This window comes from Denticeps clupeoides, chromosome 9, assembly GCF_900700375.1.
Source record: "Denticeps clupeoides chromosome 9, fDenClu1.1, whole genome shotgun sequence".
In the NCBI taxonomy this organism is placed as follows: domain Eukaryota; kingdom Metazoa; phylum Chordata; class Actinopteri; order Clupeiformes; family Denticipitidae; genus Denticeps; species Denticeps clupeoides.
The window spans coordinates 8,566,925-8,593,536 of record NC_041715.1 but is presented as its reverse complement, the minus strand read 5'-3'; the positions used below and the strand labels follow the sequence as shown (position 1 = coordinate 8,593,536).

The 26,612-nt window shown below is 47.7% G+C and overlaps 1 protein-coding gene across 4 annotated transcripts; it reads left to right on the top strand.

Annotated features, from left to right (window-relative positions):
- Positions 1-1,580: 1,580 nt before the first annotated feature.
- On the top strand, positions 1,581-25,887 carry itprid2 (ITPR interacting domain containing 2). Of its 4 annotated transcripts, none has more exons than XM_028991364.1 (19): positions 1,584-1,752; positions 9,400-9,612; positions 9,699-9,741; positions 11,243-11,292; positions 12,419-12,472; positions 13,669-13,711; positions 13,823-13,921; positions 14,922-15,130; positions 16,842-17,470; positions 17,710-17,758; positions 18,733-18,818; positions 19,057-20,559; positions 20,835-20,909; positions 21,222-21,337; positions 21,671-21,815; positions 22,529-22,582; positions 22,718-23,068; positions 23,923-24,059; positions 25,194-25,887. In XM_028991364.1, exons 2-18 carry the CDS (start codon positions 9,441-9,443, stop codon positions 24,028-24,030), a joined length of 3,786 nt encoding a protein of 1,261 aa, XP_028847197.1. In that variant the 5' UTR covers positions 1,584-1,752; positions 9,400-9,440; the 3' UTR covers positions 24,031-24,059; positions 25,194-25,887. The 4 variants fall into 4 exon arrangements, with proteins under 4 accessions (XP_028847195.1, XP_028847197.1, XP_028847196.1 ...); XM_028991363.1 differs by having other exon boundaries at positions 1,587-1,752; positions 25,191-25,885; XM_028991362.1 differs by lacking the exon at positions 25,194-25,887 and having other exon boundaries at positions 1,581-1,752; positions 22,718-24,054.
- Positions 25,888-26,612: the final 725 nt, after the last annotated feature.

Below are 26,612 nucleotides of genomic sequence, written 5' to 3'. Positions count from 1 at the left end.
AACACACAATGTGACAACACACAGCAAGACAAAATGACACAATCTTGCACTCCACAGTTTCATATCCCTAAATCGAGAACGACTCCTCCTTTGTCCGTCTGGAGAAAAGAGACTGAACTGACGGTGGTTTCTCTGTGGTCCAGTCAGACCTCAATTGTCGTTTGCCAATGAAACGTTGGTAGAAAACACCAGAGAGGGGCATCCATCTGTAATTAGACAGCTGACGCCCTCGCTGCGGCGCCAGTTGCTCGGGGCCCGAAATGCAACATTGTCCAACTTTGACAAATAAATAGATAAATAAAGATGGAATTATATGGAACGCACAAGAAATGCAACCAAATGTGTATTTTATATACCGAAGAACCAAAATCGGAACAAAAAAAAAAGGTTCTACTGGTGACTAGTGAGCCCTGAGTCCAACACACACCATTCACTCACACCTATGACCAACTTCGGCGTCGCCAATCCACCTTGTGTGCTGACTTATGGGGCAGGTGGTGGCCTAGCATTTAAGGAAGGGTATTCATAAGGTTGCATGTTCGAATCCCAATCCGAAAAGGTGCCACTGAGCAAAGCACCGTCCCCACACGCTGCTCCCCGGGCGCCTGTCATAGCTGCCCACTGCTCACCAAGGGTGATGGTTAAAACGTATTTTGGACGTATTTTGCTGTGTCACCGTGTGCTGTGCTGCAGTGTTTCACAATGAGAATCACTTCACTTCACTTTGGATGGTGGGAGGAAACCGGAGAACCCGCAAGAAACCCACGCCAGCACAGGGAGAGCATGCAAACTCCGAGCATGCAAGGTCTGAGCTGTGATTTGCCACCCAATGCAAATGTTGTTCACAGTTGCACGGCTGATCTCATGCAAAAAATGCACAATGGAAAAAAACAAAACAATACTCTTTATTAATCTTGAATAAATGCATAGCACTGCACAGTATGCAGGAGAGATTAAATTTATAGACGTTTTATTGCATTTGTTAAGACGCTCCTCACGATCAGTAGTTACAGTCCACCCAGAGACACTCAGGGTTAAGTGTCTTGCTCAGGGACATAGTAGTATGTGGGCCACTACCACCCATGTGTGTAATACTATCTGCTACATGTTATGGCCTAGCGGTTAAGGAAGCGGCCCCATAATCAGAAGGTTGCCGGTTTGAATCCCGATCCGCAAAGGTGCGATTGAGGTGCAACTGAGCAAAGCACCGTCCCCACACACTGCTCCCCGGGGGCCTGTCATGGCTGCCCACTGCTCACTCAGGGTGACGGGTTAAATGCAGAGGACAAATTTCACTGTGTGCACCGTGTGCTGTGCTGCTGTGTATCACATGTGACAATCACATCACTTCTCATGTACCATGAAAATAGGACTCAGGTGAGCCATTGTGAGGCTTTTAATATTGGAACCGCACGTTTGAAAGGACATTTTGAAAGAACAAGTTGATGTTCTGGGCAACCTGGAGATCCTCGGGTGCGCATCGTTTAACCAAACGTCTCCATAACCAACAGCAAATGGCGTTCCGCAGCGGACCCCGACAAACGTGACGAACCTGTTCGCCTCGAGCCAGAGAACCGGGCGGCTGCACTTTGTCTTTCCTCCAGCAGGCTCCGGGACGGGCGGGCCGCTCCCGCCGCGGCCGCCGCGTTTACTCTCCGTCCGGAAGCGGAAGAAGTTTGGGAGAAGTTTGGGGAGCGCTGCGCTGCGCTGCGTGTCGGGCGTCCAGCGCGCACCGCGGGAACGCGGACTATGGTGAGTGAGCATTTCTTTCTTTTTTTATTTAGTTTTTTACCTTTTTTTTTTTTTTTTTTTAAACACTTTTACACGTCCGTGTCGTCATCTGTTGGCGGACGCCGCGTTTTGGACGCCGTCGTTCGCAGCACCCCGGTTTGCGGTGACGGGTGCGACGCTGGGGTCACTTTTCTTTTCTTTTCTTTGCTTTTCTTTTCTCTTTTTAACCCCACTTCTCGCCTCGTGTGCGCCACTCTTCAGAGGGCCGCGCGATTCTAAACAGACCCGGTCATACACCTCCTCCCACGACGACGTGCTTCTTTCACATATACTTTCACATTCACGGATCATACGGCGTGGCATCATACGGCGACCATCTGTACGTGGAGGGCGTTGGCCCGTGATTCCGTCCCGAGGGCGAATGACGCTGTTATCACCTGGATGCCATCCAGCCGTTTACTTTGGCGTCGTTTGTCACGCGAATTGCGTGCGACTGTCAATACAAAACAGTACGAGATATGTATATGTATATATTAGTGTGTATGATTTAAGTGTGTGTAAGCGTTCTTTCTAACTTTTATGTATATTTTTCTTTTACTGAGATTAGCGCGTGACACCTAGCGCCCACTTGCCCCGCCCACCAGAGGACTGGACACGTGACGACAGCGCGCCGATAATCACATTCGATCACCGTAATCACGCCGTGCGTCGCCCGCACGACCACGCTGGCCCGCGTATTCACGTCAATTCGCGTTAATTCACGTTATTAATGACTTGCGACGTTACCGTAATCACGACCACGCTGGCCCGCGTATTCACATCAATTCACGTTAATTCACGTTATTAATGACTTGCGACGTTACCGTAATCACGACCACGCTGGCCCGCGTATTCACGTTAATTCACGTTATTAATGACTTACGACGTTACCGTAATCACGACCACGCTGTCCCGCGTATTCACGTCAATTCGCGTTAATTCACGTTATTAATGACATGCGACGTTCAGGTAATCACGACCACGCTGTCCCGCGTATTCACGTTAATTCACGGTATTAATGACTTGCGACGTTACCGTAATCACGACCACGCTGGCCCGCGTATTCACGTTAATTCACGTTAATTCACGTTATTAATGACATGCGACGTTCAGGTAATCACGACCACGCTGTCCCGCGTATTCACGTTAATTCACGTTATTAATGACTTGCGACGTTACCATAATCACGACCACGCTGGCCCGCGTATTCACGTTAATTCACGTTATTAATGACTTGCGACGTTACCGTAATCACGCCGCACGGCCACGCTGGCCCGTGGTTGGACATTTTAGGGAACGTTCCGATTACTTTTGGTCTTCTTTTCATTTGGCGAGAGAGGCATTCGGTGTGCATACGATTAGTTTTCAATTTCCTTTGCAAATTTTTTTATTCCCATCTAAATAAGGACTGTTGCTATAAGGAAAAACACATAATAATTAACAGATAATCCCTTATTGATATTTGTTTTTTTTGTTTTTTTTTTACAGATTTCTTTCAAATCTGGCCTTTCCAGGCCAGTTCATTGAAAAAATGTCCTTAGCTACTTTTCAGTGTATTTCGGTATAGCTACAGTTCCTGAGGTCTGGCTATTAATCAACTAAATGTATTCGCATGTTCCATATAAACAGTTTTGGTGCGGTTTTCTTGCTGGAAAAGCTGGTTTAATGCTGCCGAACGTCTGCGCTGCCGGACACCCAGGCGCACTCAGGCTAGTTTACGTCTACTTCTCTTCCTCCTCTGATGCCTGTTGATGTTACGGAGGTGCCCAGCACCCACACCCCATCGGTCATCGTGTTTACAGTACCAACAGACCTCCGGGTGCATCCGTGTTCTGTCACATGACCCACGGCATTCCTGTCCGGCCCCTGGACGTGTCGTCAAAGCTGCTTACCGATCCACAATCTGGGTGATTGTTCACGATGACCTTTTAACGAATTGCCAGGGTGAATTGCCCAGATTGTAGAAACGGTGACCCTAAGGCAAGTGTAATTGCATTAATGTCACGCTTTAGTTTTTAGTTTTTATTTATTTACTCGCTCACGCAATTTCCATGACTGGTTAGTCCTTACGCAGTGTCACGGGAATCCCGAGCCGGGATTTGAACTCACAACCTTGGAGGCGTGAGGCCACGACGCCTCACCACGCAGCCCCCAAATCCGTTCCTCGTCTATAAAGTTATGTTTGCACGCAAGTGCGTTTCAAGTACGATCATCGCGTTGCCTAGTGCAACTTTGGGGCTACAGGAAGGCAGGAAATCTGTTAGATGAGGCCGGGTCGAGGGGACTTGGTGAGTTATCTTCAGCAGCGGGGTTAAAAGGTCCCAGGGAACATGCGCCCTCGTAGGATTCTTTTGAATTTAGTCCGGGGAAAATTCTGCACATTCAGGGCTATGTGAAGACCTTCCGGCTTTGGACACAGGAAATGAAGTTGGCTATAAGCCCACAGTCAAGCGCACACACACACACACACACACACAAGTTGTGGCCTCTACTAAAGGAGAAGAGAAATGGAGATCCAGATGTTGACAACATAGAATACGTCCCAGAATGCAACTCCTGTGAGAGCGCAGAATACATTTACGCGTATGACATTTGCCAAAGTTTCAGGGACCGTCCCCCTGGAGACACTCAGGGGGGAAAAAGAGTCTTGCTCAGGGACACCATGGTGGTAAGTGGGGTTTGAACCCGCGACGTTGTCATCTGGTTCGTAGGCGAGTGTGTTACCTACCAGGCTAGTGCCGACTATGACCACAACGTGTATACTGTAATGCCGTAATGTTCGTAAAAAGAAATGGTGCCAACACAGTTAGATTATATACTGAGCTATAATCACTCTTTGTGAGATGATTGGTCCTCGTCATCTTTTGAACATGACCAATGGGACGGCTTGTTTATTGGTGCGTCAGTGTTTGGCCCTTGCAAATATGTCGCTATTATTAGACGTTGCTTTGCATTTAGAAAGTTACATGCAGTTTATGCAAACATGCCAACATTTGGCTTTACTGGCATGGTGGCCAAGATCATCATACGCCAAGCTAAGAAAAATGTATGTCTTGCTGGTTATCCGTATGTTTTGCAGGGTTTAAGCAAAGCTGCAACTGTATTTTAATGGGGCTAATTTGATTTTAATGGTGTTAGCTGGTAATTGAAAGAACCAGCTTGGTAAGTAGCTGTGGCTGATTTGAGGAGGAAATACTGCAAATATCTTTTTTTAAAATGTGGAAGATTCAATGGGGTGGGGGCTGATCAATGTAAGATTTTGTAAAACTTTATAAATACTACTTTTTTTAAATTATTAAATATTAAATGTTTTTGATTTTATGAAGACCTTGTCTTTTCTTTCTGGGCCTATTTGTGTATATGTACAGTACGGGACAAAAGTTTGGACACACCTTCTCATTCAATGTGTTTTCTTTATTTTCATGACCATTTACGTTGGTAGATTCTCTCTGAAGGCATCAAAACTATGAATGAACACATGTGGAGTTATGTACTTAACAAAAAAAAAGGTGAAATAACTGAAAACATGTTTTATATTCTAGTTTCTTTGCTCGGATTACTGCTTTGCACACTCTTGGCATTCTCTCGATGAGCTTCAAGAGGTCGTCTCCTGAAATGGTTCTCCAACAGTCTTGAAGGAGTTCCCAGAGGTGTTGAGCACTTGTTGGCCCCTTTGCCTTCACTCTGGTCCAGCTCACCCCAAACCATCTCGACTGGGTTCAGGTCCAGTGTCTGTGGAGGTCAGGTCTCCACTTTTTGTTAAGTACATAACTCCACACGTGTTCATTCATAGTTTTGATGCCTTCAGTGAGAATCTACCAACGTAAATGGTCATGAGAATAAAGAAAACACGTTGAATGAGAAGGTGTGTCCAAACTTTTGGCCTGTACTGTACATGGATATAAACGGGGTTAGCAGTTGTTTCAGCAAATACAGCATGTTTGATTATGATTGAGATGCCTTCAGTAGTTTGTAGAAGAAGGTGACGAACATGATATTTTAGAATTCTCTGTAGTTCTGTTGTCGAGGGTTCCGGCGCGCATGTTAATCGCGTGAAAATGACTGATGACTTTCGCAACTCCAGCTTTACGGCCCCACGCCTCCACCGCTGCCCCCGTCTCCACGTGTTTGTTTTTGTCGCGTTGCTCGGATTGAAACCCGGGGCAACGGCGTGCGGGCCGGGGCTAATGATTAAGCGGTGTTGTGATAATGCGGTGGCGCACCTCGGGAACGGCGGCGGGGTCGGCCATATTCCCTTCAATGATTTATTCCAGTTTTCTTTCACATGATCTTCAAGCGCTTGCTTATAGGTTTGGAACGAACCATCGAAACGTTTGCCGAATTACGCCAACCCTCTAATGATGCATGTTTTAAGTTATTTCTTCCGCCTGCGTCTCGCTGTGCTGATAGTTGGTACGCTCAGATAAGGAACCGTCCCGCCAGAAACGGGACCATCCGGGTCTGCTTTACTTAAGTGGCCGTCTGTCGTCTTTGGCAAGTCCTCGCCGTCGCCTGGCTTTCTTCTTGCTAAATGGCGTAAAAGACGCAGAACGGTCACCGGCTGTGGGGACGGGGGACGTACGGCAGAGGAGCTCTGGCTCGTCCAGACGCCGACAACGTCCACTTGAGATCTCCAGATTTCTGGATTTAGGCTACGGTGAGGGAAAAAAAACCAACAAAACGTCTTGTTCTTGGACACGCTTTGTTTAAAACCGAAGCGGAAGAAGGACCTCCCGGCTTTAGCGGGGTCGCGCTGCGACGAAAGCGATGTTCCTGTAAGCAGCGTGTCAGGTCCAAAATAATGGACTCGGTTTGAGAGGATCCGGGGGACCCAGAGCTTTTTGGAGGTACGGCGAGAGGCCATTCCTCTTTCGTAATTGCGTTGGGCTGAGAGATGCAGCTTTGATTCTGGTTTCTTTCGACGGTGCTGATGGGATCCAGAAGTGAAGGTCCTCCTCTGGTCCTGGATTCGGCGCCCAGTAGGTGGGTGTTTGGGTGGAGTACAGGAAGGTGTGTGTGTGTGTGTGTGTGTGTGTGTGTGTGTGTTTTTTGCCCTCATGACTCACCCAGCACCCGGTGAAACAATGCCACAATGGATTGGACTCGGTTGTGCCAGGTTCACCCGGGCAAGTGCTTCCGTTCAACAACTGGTAAGGAGCAACTGAACCAACGCGATGAACGTATTCGTTTTTCGATTTAGATTTTTCCCCCCCAAAAAGAAGGCCGATTGACAGGACACCGATAGCCCGGCACAGTTGGAACCTCGGACCGGGCTCTTCCAGATGAAGCCGTCGGACCAGCGATCCGCTTTTTAGTGCCGCCTCAGATCTTGCTGTTTCCGCTGGCTATTTTTAGGGCCGTGTCGAGTAATTATTGACGGCGGAGGCCTTGTTTTGACCGAAGGATGATGCGCGAGACGTGCGGACCGTCACGGCGGATGGCCGCTCCGATCTGGCACGAGATGTGGGAACTGGAACATCCGGAGCCGTCGGAAAGGGGTCGCGGCGGGGGCATGTGTGGGGGTACGCTCAGGCACTCCAAAATAGTCCTTTTTTTTTTTTTTTTTTTTTTTCCTCTCGAGGCGTTGCGACGGACACGTGCTTCTGTTTATAGGCTCTTAATAATAGCTGCAGAGCTGGAAGGGGCCGGGCAGGATGGGAATGGACCCATTCCCATGGACGCCGACGACAAGGCTTTGATGGCGAGGGCGCTGGATAATGTAACCGCTCTCTCTCTCTCTCTCTCTCTCCACCGCTCGGTGCCTTCCGACACACGTCTCGGCTCACAAGCGATGGCTTCCCCTCGGGGGCCCGTGAGCCGAGGGCTCCCCTGCTGGAGCCCCCCCGCTGGTTGGACGTTTCGTTATCGCTTGTCCACCTGTGGCGGTTTTGCGTGGTGCCCGTGGACCGGGAACGGCTTCGCATGAGCTTGGCAGCTGGGAACGGCGCAGAGCGATGGGGTATCTGGACCAGGATGTTATCTACAGATGCTGGAGGAATGGCCGCCAGAGCATCTGTGTGTGTGTGTGTGTGTGTGTGTGTGTGTGTGTGTGTGTTGTCCGGATCTGGGGTTTAACCTCTTCCGCCGCTTCTGTTTAAAGCGGCGTACGCGCCTCCATCCGCGGTGGTTACGGTGGTGGCCGGGCGTCGCGGGTCCGGCATGGACAGGGTCCAGGGGTTGGGGCGTGTTTACTGAAGCAGGCAGATGCTCTGTAGGTCGAATTGCGTGTCTTCGCGTACGCACCACTCTACGCTCAAGGTGGCGCCGTCTAACTTTGTCTAGATTGTTCCCGCCACGTATTAAATATTAAAGGGCTGGCTCAATCATTTTATCTCATGTTCAAATGCGTTTTTCCGTTCACATAAATTGGAACATTAAGAAGAAGGACTAGCAGGAGGGATGAACATGCAAATAAGTTGTCACAAAACTTTTGTACTTTTAGACTTCTATCGGCCAGTTTTATTGCTAATTTTGGAATGAGTTATTTTGTGGGGAAAAAATGTGAAAGTGAGTTGTTTTTGTCATTGTGATGCACAGCACGAAATGTGTCCTCTGCATTTAACCCGTCACCCAGGGCACAGCAGTGTGCGGGGACGGTGCTCAGTGCGTCTCAGTGAAACACAACTTTGTTCAATCACGAGCCTTTGTCTTTGCAGAGGCTTCGCTTTAGAATAATGCAAAGGCGGAGTGGTGCTAGTGGACGTGAATAGCAGCTCTTCAACACGACGTTGAGCAGTTCTTCATCATCTCAGCCTCTTACCTGATCGAGAACATGTGAACGGGTCGCACGTGGCGGGCATGCCAGCTTCTGCCTTGTTCAACCGCGCGTCATTTGAGTGGATTTGATTTACTGCATTCATTCAGAAGTGGGTGGGGTTCATTGGAACCGATCGGTGCAAGTCATTGTTTACTTCCAGACAGGTATGTTGGTTTGCATCCAGTCCCTGGCAGCTCAGTAACTCACTTTTGCCGCATATACAATAACGTTCCAGCTTTTTATGAAAACGTCTCTGGAAATAGACACACGCTAATAATAACGTTCTTTTTGGAAGCCCTTAGCGAGGTTAGGCGCTTGAATGACAAATCCATCCATTCCCCTCAGAAATGTGCAGATGCAAAACAGGAAAAGACCCTGCACCAGCTCATAATCTTTCAACTAAACAGACATTTCCTGCTGCAATTTTTATATATATTTAAAAAAAAAAAAACTTCTCCGTCCGTACCGGGATCCCTCTGTCTGATCGCTCGGTGCTTCATTCAACCTTTTTACTTGTCGACAGGAGGAATCTGGTGGTATTATTGGTGTCTTGTGGTTTGCGTTTCTTGTCCTTTGTTCACTTTTATTGGATTTCAGAGACATCCTTGTTAGGTTTCTATGACCTTCTTTTTTTTTTATTTTTTGTAACAGTTGGAGTTATGTAGGGCAGCACTCTATGTTCTGTTTGCATTGTGGTTCTGACATGTCTGCAGCTGTCATGGCTGAGATAAAAGGTGAACTTGTGTAGAGGTGATTGGTTGGCCGTGTGATGTAACCCAGTACTCGGAGCCTGAACTCCACCTGACCCTCTCCGGAGCCGGACTGCAGCTGTCATGTGATGCCGAGCTGTCGCCTCTGCCCCCGTCCTGCAGGTGGCTTGCTCCGCTCAGTAGAGTCCCACAAAGCAGACCCCATGGAGCAGTGCGAGTCCTCCACCACGCAGCAGCACCCATGGAAGGCCGCCATGAAGAGGAGGGCCTGGGCCCAGAGCCGAGACTCCTGGCAAGGCCCCGAGTCGCAGGACTCTGAGCTGCTGCTGTCTGAAGAGCCCATGGAGGAGAAGCCCTCTCCGTCTGAGGAGTCAGGTATTAAAAAAAAAAAAAAATTTATATAGAGTTACTTATATCTTTATATTTTTGTGTGTTAATGCATTTTGTTTTGCACTTTTTAGGGCCCATACCTATCAAAATTGCAAGCTGGCTCAAAGACTGCAGGTAGGATGGCCCATAAAATATTTAATGTTCAGTTCAGTAGAACATCAGTAGAAACTGCATTTTGACAGACACCACAGAGAGCAATAAGGCTTCTCATAAACACTGAGAAAAGACGCACATTTTCCTGGTGACATTCTTGGTGACGTGCTACTTGTGGCTCTGTCCCCAGGGGCCTCTCAAGTGACGTTTGACCTCCTTGTTTAAATTGTGTCACTGTGTATGTTGAACAAACATCAGGATTGTCATGCGAGCGCCTGATGTTAATTGTTTGGCAGTGTGGGTTGCACGAATATGGATGTTGTCACACGTTGATGTAAAATTATAATTTTTTTTTTTTGTCCGATACGTAAGAGCTAGATTTATCCAACATGACCCGTGTATTTTATATTTTTACCTGTGATATTGTTAATGTCCACCCTTCGTTTCTCCTTGATGGACAGCGTAATATTGAACAAGTGTCCATGAATATCAGCAATTCTATTCATGAAATGAGAATGAATGCTTTTGGCTGCCGTTATGAAGCCGAAATGCAGCTTCATCCTCTCGCGCTGATGCGACAAGAGCCGAAGCCTCTTTGTGCAGGTAGACACTGGATCACCGAGTACGTACTCGCTTGTTCAGGCATTTAAACGTACCGACCGGCGTCGCCTGTGCTGAGCCCAGAATCCATTCTCGTTCTGCCACAAAACCCGCGAAACGCGGCTCGCGCCGTTCGTGTTCGTCAGTGTGCACCAGAAAACGGATGCAGAATAATGACGCGGTGAACGTCGTCATGCGTTGCTGTTGCCGAGGTCATCCGAGCACCACTGCCCCACCCCGCCCCACCCCTCGCGCGTTCTCCGGAGCGCCCTCCACTTAACCGGGGACGAGCGTCCGAGACGGTTCAGAAGGTGCGGTGCTCGGCCGCTCTCCGCCTCCTCGCGTCCTCCGCTTGTTTGACTTTCCACCCGGTGCCACGGCCGTGTTTGGTTAGACGTCCAGGGCTGTAAACATCTCGTCCACGGCGAAACAAAAGCGGGGAACAGACGGGAAATGCGCCGGTGTTGACAATCAGAACTTCTACACCGTGTCAATACAGAATCTGGCAAAACCTCCCCGTTTGCTTCTCGTGCCAAGTCGGCCTGGCAAACATCCTTCATGTGCGAGGAGCCGCGTGAATCTGCAGCCTGGGAGACTCGCTCTCTCGGTGGACCCGTTCCGGGAGAGATATGGCAGGATTGTGAAACGGCGGACGCCCGTCGGCCTGCGCGGCCAGGTTATTCTTAGTCTGGAAGCGGCTGTCGCCGGCGGATTCTCGCGGATTTTTCCGGGTGTCTTGATGAAACTGGCAGGAGGGCTCGGCTGCGCTGTCTTGTAAGTGCCTCGCCACCGACTTTGGAGGAAACTTTTTTTTTTTTTTATTTTAAATTGTGGCTCCTGCTATATTTACTCACGCGCCGGGCGCGCCGCTGCGATGTGTGGTGGCTGATAGTGGGATGATGTGTCCGTATTGCCTTTGCAGGTCTCCTCTTGGGGCCTCTCTGGACGAACAGAGCGCCACACCGACAAAGGGTGCGTATGACCACGCGAGTGTGGTGTGTGTGTGCGCGCGTGCGTGCGTTGTGGATGATGTTGTGTGAAAGTGTGGGGCTGCACAATTAATCCAGGGTGCAGCTACTGTTTATGCTTAATATCTGAGCGGTGCAGAATTTTATTGGCTAGAATCCCTTGATGCAGGGGTTACTCTCCAATACGCAGTCATGTATTTTATTACTGTGGTCATTAAAAATCTTTTAAAATGCAGCTGTAAGATTCTAAGCTGTATGGATAAAATCTTTTTTGATTGCGTGTGTAAGACCACACTTAATTCAACATTACTCTTCACCTGATTGAATAGATTGACACAAAAACTAAATCAATATTTCATTAAATCGATACCTTTTTCTTTTTTTTTTTTTTTTGTCTGTCTGTGATTAGGAAGATAATTGGATGAGTGTCCGCTCCCTTGTATACATTTGCACAGTAGTTTGTAGATACTCCCTTATTTCGCAGGCAAGACCCATATTCTCTTGAGATAATGCATGCCACCTTCGTCTTTTTATAATAAAAATAAAAAATAATAATAGAAAAAACCCGTCACTTACCGCTGATTGATGGTTGATTCCAATGAATGAATTAATTGTTTGTTAACATGGATTCAAATACAAATACCATTTTTTGGAAACATTCCTGTATAGACATAATGTACATGTCGCCACCATGCATATGCTGGGACATGATTTGCTTTGAAGATTTCACAATACAGCCTGCAGACTAGACAAAGACATAGAAGATTATCTGTGTGTGACGTGTGGGCCACCACACCTCATGAACTTTGGAGCGATTGCACCCATAGCACAGCCTGAGAACAAACAAGACAGGCAGAATAAAAATGACTAAAAAACAACTTAAAAAAAGAAGTTAAAAAAAAAAAAAAAGTTTTTCGGTTCACCAGCCGCTAACAGCGTAAGCACGTCTCGACGTGGCGGATCAGAGTAAACGTTTGCTTTGTACCGTCCTGGGAATGTGACACCGGTACAAGCTTTTTTTTTTTTTTTTTTTTTTTTATTGTTCCACACTCCATTCTGGTTTTACTTGGTTTCCACATCAGAATTCTTCACCATGTCAGAAGGTGAAGGAGTCTCCATGTCTGTTACAGGAGTCCTGAAGAACTTCTGCAGCTTTGAAGATGACTTATCCCTGGGAGCCGAGGGTAAGTGCCTGTGCCCTTCCTGTGAGTGCTTTAATTATTGCAAAGTACCCGGATACGTGCCAGTTTTTTTTTTTTTTTTTATTATTATTTTTGTTTATTTTCTCCATGGCTATTTTTGGTGACATTTTTCTCACTTGGTTGAAGGACCTGATGGGACTGATAGGCTTTTGTCTAACCAACATTACCCGCGCGTTTGACATAACTTTGCAGATTACTCATCATTCCATTCCACCAGATTTTGCGTTTCACGTTGCCGCAGTGCATGTTAACTTGCCATGCTTTATTCAGAAAGTGGCACAAATAGCTTAACCATGGAGTTGTTGGACAGGGTTGGGCAAAACATTTTGCAATGGCTGAACACTAAATGTGCTCAGTAATGTATTCTGTAAAAAAAAAAAAAAAAAAAAGAATACTTTTTGAATACACACAATATGTAATTGTATTGAAATGCATTTTTTTTTTTTTCGCAATACTTGTGGCTGGTGAATTTGACTCACACGTTTGCACAGGAAGCAGAAATCACGTCCCCTTCCCACATATGGGATTTTTATGACAGTAGAGTCACGGTCCCAAAATACGGGACCCTACATCATCGCCTACATCCACATTTGAGTTTACTTAGTTAATGAACTGAATTTGTGCCTGTTGAACTCCCAGCTTACAGCTGTGTTACTGTATGGATGCTGGTCGAACCCACAGCATATGATGTTAGTATCGGGTTGCGCAGCAGGTTCCCCCTCTCTCGGGGTGGGCAGGATGGCGGAGGAGGAGCGGCTCCGGGCCAAGCGCTGACCTGTCTGAGCTCAGCATGGGAGAGAGGAGAAACCTGTACGTCCAGGCCTCCATTGTGCTGCTGTCATCGGGAGCCGGGTTTCACTCCCCGCCTGGCACGCAAGCGTGAAAGCGAGTCGGGACTAGCCTGTCGCGGCTCCACCGCCGCTGAGAACAGCGCGGATCCTTTTAACGGTGCTTTTGAGGGCCAACTCGGAACTCTTGGGCAAGGTCCCCAGCCCCGTTGTGATTTTATTTAGGTTTGATTCGCGGCGAACGCCGAGATGGAGTCAGACGTCACTGCAGGCTCAAGGAACCAAGGGCGCTGCACTGATGCATTGTTACCAAAAGAGGTGTCATTTTCAGCAGTCCGTGTGAAACTTAGGCCTGCCCCTCCTTCACGTTGACCCCCTTCTCTTCCGCAGCCAATTACCTCGAGCACAACGGCACAAAGACTGAGCCCACGTGGTAAGTATGCCCGAAGCCAGCGCTCGCACTTCCTCCTTAACCCCCCTCATTTCCACTGCTGTGGTCCAGCAGCGAAACTGAGCGCTCGTGTGCTCCGTACTCCCCCCACAGCTATGGGATGCCCGCGCAGGAGAAGAGGAGTCAATTCCGGCAAAAAGCCAGGAGCATGAACTCCACGGGCTCTGGCAAGAGCAACACCACCGTATCCAGGTATGAGGGGCGTGTTGAAGTAAGGTATAACCCGCTGCGAGGTGAGCGTCAAATAGCCTTTTCATACCTCAGAGTGGATTATTCCTTCTTCCTAATTCATGCCGGCTTGCCAAAATAGATGAAATGGCATTTGTTTGATATCTGTGTATATATATTTATTGTTATTTTCACAGGTCTTTGGCGTGTTAACATTGTTAAATGAATTCTAGCAACATTTAGGCTCTTCCAGACCTTGGTTAAAATGGTTATACAGACTATTTTGCAAGATATTCTCCATTTAGAATGAAATATTCAGCCAGACAATGCTCTTACTTTGTATTTAGTTGTATTGAATTAACGGATATGTGTATGTGACCTGTTACCTGCATTGCATATTGGATAAATGGTGGATGGGGGGGAGGAGGAGGAGGAGTGTGTGTGTGTGTGTGTGTTTTGGCCAAGCTCAGTGACCTCAAATATATTTATTCAATTAGATTTTCCACCCTATTAACAAAATTGGACCCTACATATACATGCTTTCTTAATTTGACAAACTGTTCTGTAACTTAACAAGGTGGAACTTTAAGATTAAGACAAGGAGGAAAATAGACGGACATTTGAAGCTTATCTTGGTTTACACAATTGAATTCCCACGAATTCCTGAAAATGGGTTCAAAGTTAACTTCTGAGAACGTCACACATGTATGATTAGATGAAGTTGAGCTTGGTCAACAAAAAGAAAGTGTGTAAAATCTAAAAGAATCTATTGTGTCTCTGTTAAATACTAAAGAAGGTTAAATACCTTAAATTCACCCATTTATACCAATTTTTGAGAAAGCGTGCAGAAAAGTCACCACATATCAAGAACAATGCATGTCATTGTCTCTGTGTATATACGCGCTTTTTAATGTGCACAACCAAATGATTGCAGATCGATTGAATGCAGCAATATAAACATATGGGTATAATATTTTAGTGTTATAGTGCATATAAAAACATAACACTGCTTGTGAATTGCCAGCGTGTCAGAGCTGCTGGACCTGTACGAGGAGGACCCGGAGGAGATTCTGTACAACCTGGGCTTCGGTCGCGAGGAGCCGAGCATCGGCAACAAGGTTCCCTCGCGCTTCTTCAGCTCTGCCTCCGGTGCCAAGGGCATCGACATCAAAATCTACCTGGAGGCCCAGATGCAGCGCATGGAGCTGGAGAATCCCAGCTTCGCCCTGACAAGTAAGGCCAAGTGGACACGCATCTCGATAAGCCCGTTCACGCCATGATAACAGTAAAACACTGCTAGTGGAGCTAAAACAAAACCAACAAAGCGGTCTTAATCACACACCGTACCGCCAGACAGTGGTTTCAGTGCGAAGGCCCGCTCGCGTTCCATGTCGTTTTGGCTTCATTTCCCCTTTCCACCCCCTCAAAAGCACATCCACATCCTGTACTCAGTACTCTTATGTGAGCGACTCCGGTTGTCGAGTGAATAGGATCGCCGCACAAAAGGGTCTTTGTGTGCTGTGGGTACACAGTGTTGTGGCGGGCCGCGGCAGAGCGGCAGACCTGATTCTGCTCTCCCCTCACATCGGCTCCCTCTTGGCCGCCAGCTCGCTGCCGGCCCCTCCGCCGCCCTACATTTGCATAGCTCTTGTGGCCCGCATTGGAGGGACAAAGCGGCTGCCGCAAATCAACCGGAGAGGGACAAGGAGTAGCGGGACGAGACCGAGGGGGACGTGTGAACTTCCTCACACAGGGCCCTCGTTGTTCCCAAACTTCAGGAAAAACGCTCTGGGTGAAAAGAGTTGTGCACAAGACGTGGTTGCAGGGATGGATGGCATGACCTTCAAGCAGTATCATGACTAATGGAACATTTTACTTACTGCAATTAGTAAACTAGCTATTTATAATAATCTTATGAAAAAAAGGTCCCATTTTAGCTTTAACGTTAAAACGTGCGAGTCCAAGTTCTTTTAAAGCACCATCTCAGATGTGACTGAAAAAAAATGATAGCCAGTAGTGTTTTGTCAGGGTGATCAAGGTGCTTGGGGATTGAGTCTTCTTCCATGTTGCAAGTTGGAAGGGGCGGAATCACATGACAAAAACACCACTCAGTGTGGAGGGAAATATGTACATGAACAGATTCTCATTGTGTTTTTGTAGTATAATTTTTCAATTAAATGCCCGTCCCTAATGGTGGATTTAATTTTGCATTTTTACATTGAAATAGTGCTAGATTAGCTAACATCTTTATCTTCTGTGTAATAACCATAACTGGAGGCCTGTGTTCCTACTGCCAGACCCAATGGCATTTCACAACGGCCTGAGACCGAACGCGACTGGAAACGGGTGTGCATTTCTCACAAAGACTCATGTTGACTTATGTTATGTAAGCCTTGTTTTTCTTCTCAGAAACTGTCCCTTTGGGGACACAATCAGTAATAGAACATATCCTCCTCTCTTGGTGGGGGGAGAAATGAAGAATTCCTGGAGAATGTGCTTTTTTGGGTTTTTGTTCCCCCCTGCTCTGTTCCTCTTTGTTCCGGTTGCTTCTCTGAAGCTTGCAGCCCTTGTGCTGAGTCAGGCAGTCGTGCACAGGAAGAGCCTGCAGAAAGGGAGATAAATGCCGAGGCGTACTGAATGCGCCACGCTGTATCCCGCCAGTGTAGGTTTCAGGGCTGGACCTTCTTCAGCATCACCCTTCAGGACCATATCTACATTACATTGATCTTCCTGCTATTGTCTCCACCCTGCTCCCTGCCTGTAAGGTTTAAATAGGAGTTGATGTGGTCCTCCCATGTCAGTGCGCCTACTGTACATGCCTCCTTTGTTCCAATATCAGGCCCTGCCTCTGCCATTAATCATAGCTTGTGCTGAGGTTATTGACGCTGGCGTTGTTCATGCTGAATAATCCCGTCTGACTCAACTTCCTGTTGCTCCCCAAAAGGTCGTTTCCGCCAGATTGAGGTTCTGACCACCGTGGCCAACGCTTTCTCTTCGCTCTACTCCCAAGTGTCCGGCCTGCCAGTGGAGAAGATTGGCAACAGCGATAGTGACCCCAAGGAGCTCAACCTTGACAAGAAGCCCAGCCCGGCCCTTGCAGCTGCCAAAATTCTGAAAAAGACCATCAGCAGGCAGAACCTGCTTGCTTCAGGCGACTGTGCTCCGAACTCTGGGAGCCCTCCGGCGGACAGCCCGGCTTTCAGGAAGAAGGACTCGCCCCCCCTGGCCACAGTAACCGAAGAGGCTCTTCAGAGTAGCACTGAGCTCTCTATAGAAGTTGAAATTGAGGACCGCAATGGAACGGCCACCGAGCTTCCTGTGCTGAACAGCGAAGAGCCGATGCAGAAAGACGACCATGACCCTGCATTAGAAACCGTGCTCAACGGAGAGGACAAGACTCCGAAAGTCAACGCGAGCCGCGCCAGCGAGGTCGACATGGGCAGCGAACAGGTCAACCAGGAAGTTGTCACCTCTACACCCGACAAGGAGCCGCCGTCAAACTTTCTCCCCAACCCACACATCAACCACCTACGCAACTCTCTGCAGCCCCGGGACTCATTTGAGATGGACGAGGTAAATAACAATATTTGTACACTTCTATTTTAGCTCTATAACGCTGTATTTCTGCACAGAGCAGGCCTGGCATAGTTTTGCTATTTTTGCTCTTGTCGGCCTGGCAGACTCGTTACATTAGTCCTACAGCACATGTTTTTAGGATGCTCTGTAATATGCATGTCTGTGTCTCGGTGTCATCCGCTGGTTAATGACGCCGTTAATGCCACTTTTTTTTTCCTGTCTGTAATGATATTTAGTTGCAGGAAGATGAACCTGGGACTCGCAGTACCTCCAGAGCTGGCAGTGGTAAGCTGTGCCCTGTCATCTCCCCCCTTAAAAACCTCATATAACTTGTCTGGGTCTTTTGTTCCTCTCTATACGGACAATCAAAAGCAGATGCAACCAGTATCAAGAATTTGATTTATTTGTTTAAAGGCATGACCTCAATTAGTTCGGCCCTCCAATTTTAGCCACTTTGACAAGCAAGCTTTTGTCAACAGCTAAATTCAGAGCACTCTGCTCCCTCCGCTCTGTTCCGAAACAATAGATAGGCAAGCTTTTCACCATTTCAGGAGAAAAGCATGTGGTCTGCATCTGCCTTCTGTGGCGTTATTGAGTTAATGCTGGATTGAAATCTGCAGCTAAGAATGCCGCATATCGTAATTGCATTTTTGCATCCTGTGCCACAAACAAACATGGCCTGACTGGATTCAAAACTGTTGAGAGTAATGTTCTGGAACTCCTGGCTTGCAACATGTAGCAAGGCCTCCTTCTAGTGGTGGCTTTGAGTTTGGTGGGTAGAACTTGTACAGCTAATGAACAATTTTATTCCCTCCTGAAAAATAAAATTTTCAAATTGACTATGAACATCTTCATTTCTAAAGTCACCCCCCATTTTCAATCACATGTACCTATAGATTCAGGCCAGGTGACAAGCATGTGACAAATCAAATAGGATTAAACCATTAGAATAGAACCGATCCATCAATGGCAGTGGCTTGGTTGGACCACCTACATTAGTCAATTATGACCATTAATTGTAAAGTAGAAAAAAGGTGCCATCAGCATGAACATGCCAATACTCCCAACACCTTCCCATAATTCCAGTACATATTCTTTCCCTTTGGCTAGGGTCGACAGCTGCCTTCGTCGTGCAGTAGTAGTAGTAGTAGTAGTGTATGGATTATTTTGGTCCATTTTACAATCAAGCTAGAAAAGCAATTAGGATTCCAAATAAATTGCAAGAATTAACATGTTAACAACTCCCTTTCGGCCTCCAGAGCAACTACTGAGGACGGCTAGCCAGCAGTCAGACAGCAGCGGCTTTGCAGAGGATCCCTCCACTGATGCCTCTTCTAATTTGAAGGTATTCGCAAAAACCCTTCTGAACTTAAGAGTTCGCTTGGACCAGCCAGGAGTTGACTGTACGGGTGCTGGTCATCGTGAGACGGCACGGCGGTGTAATGTGTTTACATATGATTTGGCTTATCTCGCATTGCTGGCAGTGACGTCAAGAGTGTGATACGCGCAAATATTTTTGAACATGTTAATGGTTTTGTAAAAAATCAGCAGGCTTTGATCTTTATCACTGTGTTGCGGTGTAGGAGCAGGACAGCTCAGACAGCTGTGACAGTGAGACCACTGTAACGTCCAATGTGGGAGACGTGTCCAACTCTACCGGTCCCGAGGCACCAACATTGGACGTGGGCCTGCAGTCCACAAGGCAGACCCAAGTCGAGGAAGCTGAGAAGATTCCTGGTTATGATGCCCACCAAACTGGAGACCTGCAAATGAGCTCTACCGACGAGTCTGATCTCACCACTGAAAACCGGTCCACTCCAGAAACTGTAACCGAGCAAGAGCCTGGCCTGGCAGATGTTGGACTTGGCACTGACCAGAATTCTGACACCAGTCCTGTTCCTACCACTGACATTGACCTCGCTCTTGAGCCTGGTTCCAATTCAGAGATTGTGGAACGCCGTTCTTCTCCAGATCATCACACAGCAGCTGCAGTTTCTATGGGTGCCGGTGGCATGAGCGCTTCAGAACGTGTGCGTGTGGCCCTGCATCGAGCCCAGCTGAGGTCCTCCTCAGTGTGCGAAGAACGTCTGGGTCGTGTCTGGGTGAAGTCCCGTGACCTTCTCAGGGTCCAGGAAAGGAACCCATTCCAGCGGTCCAGCTCCCTACCCGATCCCCAGATAAATCCCACCCGGATGGTCTCATCTGTTTACATCGAGTTGGGCCAAGGCACCCGATCTGCCTTCTCATATCATTATACTCCAGAGCCAGAAAATCAGGAGCAGGCAGATGTAAATCCTGTCCAACATGAGGAGGCTGACGGAGACGGTCGCTGTCGTTCCACCCTTATCATAAACTCCAGTGGTCCAGTGGAGACGGGCTCTGCTGAGCCGCAGCTGACAGACGGGCCGTTCAGCAGACTCCCCCCTTACCCACTGCATCTCCCCTCCCACCTAAACCGCTCCACCACCTCCCTGTACAGTGTTCCCCAGGACTGGCCTGCAAGGCCTCTGGGTGAGGGCCACTCCTGGAGTACCTGGAGTGTGCCTAACCTCACCCAGCACACGCACGTGCCCAAGCCCCCACTTCCCCGTCCTCTCCAGTTCGTCTCGCCGTACAGCCAAAGCCCTTATGGGTCTCCTTACAACAGCCTCTCGTCGTCCCTCAGTGGCCACTTCAATCCGCCTCCTAATGCTTCCTCTACCGCACCGCTTCATAACGCCTACTTCGCCCAGCCACCGAGCTCCACGGAGCCCCACACTGCCCCCTACGTTCAGCCACCCTACGGATCCGCCTATTATCCACTCCACCACCAGCCGCATCCGGCTGCTCCTTTCAGCTCTTCAGTGACCCACCTGCATCACAGCACGCTCCCGCACACCCACAGCGCCCCCTACAGTCTGTCTTACAGCACTCCACCAGTGGCCCCCGCCGGACTCTACGGTCACCCATATGGCCTCCCGTACCCAGGCCCCGCCTCCTACCCCTTGCCCCACGAGCCAGCGCCCTCTTCAGCACCCTCCAGCACAGAGATGCAGCTGAGACGTGTGCTGCACGAGATCAGGGGGGCGGTGCAGAACCTGTCTCAGGTGAGCACAGCAAACACAGCTGGGGTCGCGCCCTTTTTGCCCCGGAGCAGTGCAGTACTTGACTGACATAGCGTCAGGGATGCTTACTTTACCCACCTCTGCAAATGCTGGTAGAACGTTTCCAATTTTGTTTGCTTTGTTTTCCCACCCAGACATTAAACACACACTCACGCGCACATGATCGATATTGCATGTTCTTGCCCTAGCCTGAGGTCGAGCATTATGGGATTAATGGGATCTCTCTTTTCTTTTTTTTTTGGTCATTGTCCGGGCAGAGTTCCTCAGTCCCAGGAGAAGAGAGCCCATGTGGAACCTACAGTCCCCAGAGGTCTCTTCAGCCACTTTATGAGGTACCGCTTCCAAGGGAAAAGGGTCTTGACCGTCTTCTCATGTCAGCTTTGGGGGGTTAACGGCTGCAACCTTGAAAGTAGCCTTTGTCTTACCCACTAGTAGCCTAGTGGGAAAGACGCTCATCTATGAACCAGGAGGCCCAGGTTCAAATCCCACTCACTACCATCGTGTCCCTGAGTAAGACACTTAACCCTAAGTTGCTCCAGGGGGGGGACTGTCCCTGTAACTACTGATTGTAAGTCGCTCTGGATAAGGGTGTCTGATAAATGCTGTAAATGTAAATCAATTTCCTTTTCACTCAATTCACTTAGGAGCTGCAGTTGAGAAGGAAGAGTCTGATCGTGTTCCGCAGGCAGATGATGGATATAGAGTTGGCTCTGATGAGACAGCAGTCTCAGGTGTACCAGCACCTAAGTCATGAGGAGAAGTGAGTCTCGCTCCTTGGCCCAGTACTTCATTTTTATGCCCACAGTTCGGCCCTGCACATCATAAGTCATGCTGACTTTGTATATGTAATGCCACCAAATGTGCGACACGTGGAATTTATGATGGTGCCACCAGCGCGTGCTTTTCCCAACCATACAGAGGCATGTTTTTGTTTAAGATCCGTTGTGCAGCAAGAGCGAGCGAAAAAGAACATTCAGTTCCTGATAGCACAGACTGCTGTAGTTCTGCGGTCGCTACTTAATGTTCCCTATGCTGGCCGCCTTGTTTTTCTCTCTCTCTCACTCACTCTCGCTCGCCCCCTTGTGCATCCCAGGCGGGAGGCGGAGCAGTTGCAGCGTCTTCGTGCTGAAGTCAGGCAGGAACTGCAGGAGCTGGAGCTGCAGCTGGAGGAACGCCTGCACTTTCTGAGCGAGCAGCTGCGTTCCGTTCAGCACCCAGGCATCTGCCGCCACCCCATGGTCAGTGGGTGCACTCACAGCAGCTTAAATGCTTTTCTTATGTTCTCGTGTTGCCAATGTCAGATTCCAGTGGGAATGGACTCGCATGCACGAAAGCACCACAACAAGCACACTTCACACATGTTTCTTTAAACAAAGCTTAATGTCTCTTAATGTTTCACGGACTGTTTGAGTGTCCCTTCATGGAACTGAAACATGTTTATATTGAGTGACAAAAAAATGATCATACTAAATCGAATCAGCCAAAATTTGAGATTTAGTTTCAGTGTGTCAGATGCAGGTTGGTAGTAGCCTCCAGGGGGGGGAATGTCCCTGCAACTACTGATTGTAAGTTGCTCTGGATAAATGCTGTAAATGTAAATGTCATTAATGGTAACACAGGAATGTTAAAGCGATTGGTAGCCACATGTGACACACTACAGCACAGCACCCAATGCGCAGTGAAATGTGGTGTCTGCGTTTAACCCATGCCCTGAGGGAGCAGTGGGCAGCCATGAAAGGCGCCGGGGGAGCAGTGTGTACTTTGCTCGGTGGCACCTCAGTGGTTCGGGATTCGAGCAAGCTTCCCATTACATCGGAAATAGAACAGGCGGGGGATACTCACCACTATACTAACAAGGAGATAACATAAGCATTCATATTCCATATGTTGCCCTTATTTAGCCTAATTAATCCGTTCCAGGTTCGATATTCTCTGTTTGTCTTACACACAGGGTCACAGTATGGACAGTCTGTCTAATGAATCTGGCGTGAGGGCCATGGAGCTGGTGAGTATCATTCCTGTGAGAGTTGAATGCATCCGACTTTAAGCACGTAGGTGGGAATTTGTCATTACTTGGAGTTTGTGTGTACGGGTGACCGGTTTGTGCCCGGACGACCCTCTCACCTGGTTTTGTCTGCAGGTGTCTGACCTCCTGAGGGAACAGCTGTACCTGCAGTCAGAGCTGGGCTATGATGGGAGTGTCAGTGTGGCCAGCACGCCCAGGTCTGGCCTCTCTTCACGGTCCGCCAGCCCAGTCAGGATGCGGAGGACGTCGGAGCGTTCTTCAGAGCAGAGGGGAGGCCTTTTCCGATCCACTCTCTCCCTGACCCCGGCCATCCCTCCGCGGCCTGGTGTGGACAGCCCACAGCCGACTGCTTCAGACAGGGAAGAGACGATGACCTCCCCTGAGGGTGAAGGTGATAGAGGCCCTGCTGCTGGTGGTGCTGATAGAGCTGCAGATAACCCCCAACTGCAGACACTGATCAAGGAGGTGAGAGAAAGGACCGACGACATGGTGACTTTTCCTGACTGTTTGTTTATCTTGTCAGTTGGTGAAGAAACACACTCATGGCTGTTGGGGGGAATTCTGGTTTTACTTATTCAACTCTAAACAAACCGTCTAAACCCATATCCTGCAGTGCAGGCACGGAATGGTTGATATATTTTTTCAGTTTGACCAATTTCAGCTAATAAAAATGACCTCTATTGATTACAAAAGCCCATCAATAGATCAAATGTTTATCCCCAGTCTACTTTTCCCAACTGAGCAAGTCTTGTTTTGTTAAAGCAAGTTTGAGGAAATCGAACATGAACCACCACGTACCATCACTCTATTGGATTTACATAGAAAACAACTTTACCGGAGTAACAGAAACAGAGCAAAATGGGTTTCTCCTTCAGTTGAAAATATGAAAATGATTATATGTTCCAGACTGACTGATGTGCTTCTACATTTGCCAGATTCAGACCTGGCAATGTCCTAGGCTTTTTTTTTTTCTGTAAGGAAACTTGGAAATGATTTTACGTTGGTGGGTCCTGGATGCTACTGTGTGTTTCTCTGTGGAATGATGTCATGGTTTGGCGGGCCTTCACGTGTTGTGAGTGAGATGTTCCCAGCCTGTGTGTCAGTGTGTGTGTGTTTGACACCCCGTGGTACAGGCTGTTCCTGGCAACGTTGGCTTCACTTTTAACTCCACTGTGTGTTTACATGATATCGCCACGCAGGTCCAGTCTATGTGGTGAGAAGGGGGGGTCCGTCCTACCGACGTTCTGTTCTGTATTAATCATCGTGACCTGCCCGCCTACCTTCTTTCATCTTTCATCTTGCCTTGACTCCTGTTTCAGATTCGAGACAGCATTGCTGATGAAATCCGGAAAGAGATTGTAAACGAGCTCTTGGCTGCTGTGTCTCCCCGGAGGTCTCCTGTGACACCAAGGGAACAACCACTTTGAAGAGTGCCTGTGGATTTGCAGAGGAGGAGGTATACACACAAAAACAACTTGTGCTTAATTTTTTGCAGTCCCCTGTCCTATTACTGTAATGCCCAAAGCTATTATCTTTCATTAAGATCTTTCGATTTGTCGGTGCAGGCTGAGGCTCCACACTTAACCAGCCTTTAATACCACAGGGTAAATGCACTGTGCAAAAGCCTGAGTTTACTTCACTTCACTTACAAGTTTGTGGCAGCCTCTTTGATTGGCCTGTATGTTAATGTGACATGATCTTGCCTCTAGCATACAGAAACCTTTTTTTCCCCATTTGTGGTCCCTGTGTGTCCATATTTAAAGTCGGGGCACCACAATTTTAAACTTTCGGAGCAAGTTCGTTTTTTAGACCCCCTAATCCTAACCATGGGCCTGATGTGTGATGAGCACTGGAATTTAATTTCTCTGTCATACACGATCATTAATGCAACTAATGCAGCCCTACTTCTCAGCCTTGTTAAGTTGGTGCTGATTTTTTATATATATATATATATATATAGATAGATAGATAGATATAAAGAGAAGAAGACAGTGTGTCTCCTCACAACTCTGTTATCTTGAGGCCATTCTCTGAGCTGTTTAAATTCTATAATCTATCCATCTATGGATCTGTCCGTCTGCCTGCCTGCCTGTCTGGCTGGCTACAAATGGCTGACATGAACGAACGTACTTATTCCAAATGAAAATATCAGATCTTAGTAATTATTAAACCTAGATCAAGGGTCTATAAAATATTTTCCATAATCTATAAATACAAGTGATATGCGCTTGATGTCACTTGGATATTTATTGGGATAATAATGTATAATAAAGTTGGGGCATTCACTTTATTAGTGCACATTTTTACTGGCTGCTTTGCCGTTACCGAAGAATGAAGTAGATAAGACCAGTTCTGCCCCCAGCCAGCCCCCAAACTGTTCAATGCCACGTCTCTCTTATTGTGAACTGAATGCCATTTGTTGCTAATTAAGCCAAGGTGATGCATGACGCAAGCAAATGTTGGGATTATTAGAGCGTCGTGCTGCTAGACGTCTGATGTATTGAAGGTGGAAAAAGAATATTTTTTTTGTTCAACAATCCATCAAACCAGTCACTGACGCACGTTCCCCCTCCCCCCTTTTGCAAAGGAGAACCCTGTGAAAGAGTCGCTTTGAACACTGTTGAAGCCTGCACTGAGAACCAACTCCACCCGTCCTCTCCCCCCACTGTGTCTGAGTCAGAGACCCAACCCCCCCCTCCTCCTCCCTGGGGCAACGCGAGACTCCAGTTCTGCTGTGCACGAGCTACTCTCAGCCGTCTGACTTTAACACGTCCCCGGTGGGACGAGGCGACCTGCCTGAACCCGGCGTGGTGGTACCGGAGGAACGTGTTTCTTTTTAGGGTGGTGGTTAAGTATGTGCTGTGGGCCCGAGTGCATGTCTGTCTGGGAAATATGAACAAGCCTGAATAGACAGTGGTTGGATGTGCAGATCTCTGAGAGTGTGTGTGTATAGGTGATATGTCTACTGTAATTAGATTCTCTTCTAATGCAACCTCTGTGAGGACCTAACTGTGCAATACTTTACATTTCACTTTCGACTTGAACTGATCAATAGCAACTACTGTTATTAGGTGTGTGCCACGCCCTTTTCCCCTCTTCCATCATGCAGACTTGTCCTGTTTTGTCGTATTTATGTGTGTAAAAAATCTGTCTAAAGCACATTCCTTATTGATGTATTCCCCATCTTTTCTGTAAGCACTACTTTTTTTTTTTTTTTTTTTTTAACATGGGAGATGATTTTAAGTGTTATCTACGAGGTTGTACTGCACCCCCCTTGTACATGGAGACAGAGGCTCATTTTCCTTATTTCTTTAATTTTTTTTTTTTTTTTTAAATAAGTGATTTCTAATACTAACTGATTTATGATTTAAGATTATGTGCGCTAATGAAATGCTTTACAAAGGGACTATAACTTGTCACCTGGGATACATGAGGGATAATCTCTAAAGCAAATCTTTAATAAAGATTTATTTATTTTCAATACGATGGGCTCTGCTGTATTTTTTTTGTCCTCGGATGTATGTTGCAGTTGCCTTTGTTGTGTCCACTTTTTATGAAATGCACGGCTTTTTCCTTCATTGTGCAGCATTGTTCTAAGCACACACATCCTTGTCCCAGTTTAATGCAGCCCTACTTATCGGCCCTGTTAAACTTGCACTGAGCCCCACTTTGTGGCTGTTCAGTGCAGCCCTCAGTTTGTTTTTCACCACACACCGAGTCACTTGTGCACACAGTGCCACAGACACTTTAAGGGCTCTTTTTGTAATGGGCGGTCATTAAAAGGGACGCTGCCCTGTCCACTGTTCTATTCGGGTAAAAAGGTGTGCATGAGAAAAGCACGTTCATTACTAACCCCTGTCTGCTGCTGCATTGCCATGGAAACCCATCATCTCTGTGAGAGGACACGCTGCAGGCCTGTCAGAGGTGCTCCGGGTGAATTGGTGCTTATGCGATTTGATCGAGCGATATGATCCATTCAGAGCCGCTTTGTGCAGTACAGTTCTGGGTC

Bases quoted from the DNA above. Each gene is read 5' to 3' on its own strand.
- itprid2 (XM_028991362.1), top strand. From the start codon at position 9,441: ATGGAGCAGTGCGAGTCCTCCACCACGCAGCAGCACCCATGGAAGGCC. The intron at 18,819-19,056 runs GTATTCGCAAAA...GTTGCGGTGTAG, and splicing joins ATGCCTCTTCTAATTTGAAG to GAGCAGGACAGCTCAGACAG. The intron at 21,338-21,670 runs GTGAGTCTCGCT...TGTGCATCCCAG, and splicing joins CACCTAAGTCATGAGGAGAA to GCGGGAGGCGGAGCAGTTGC.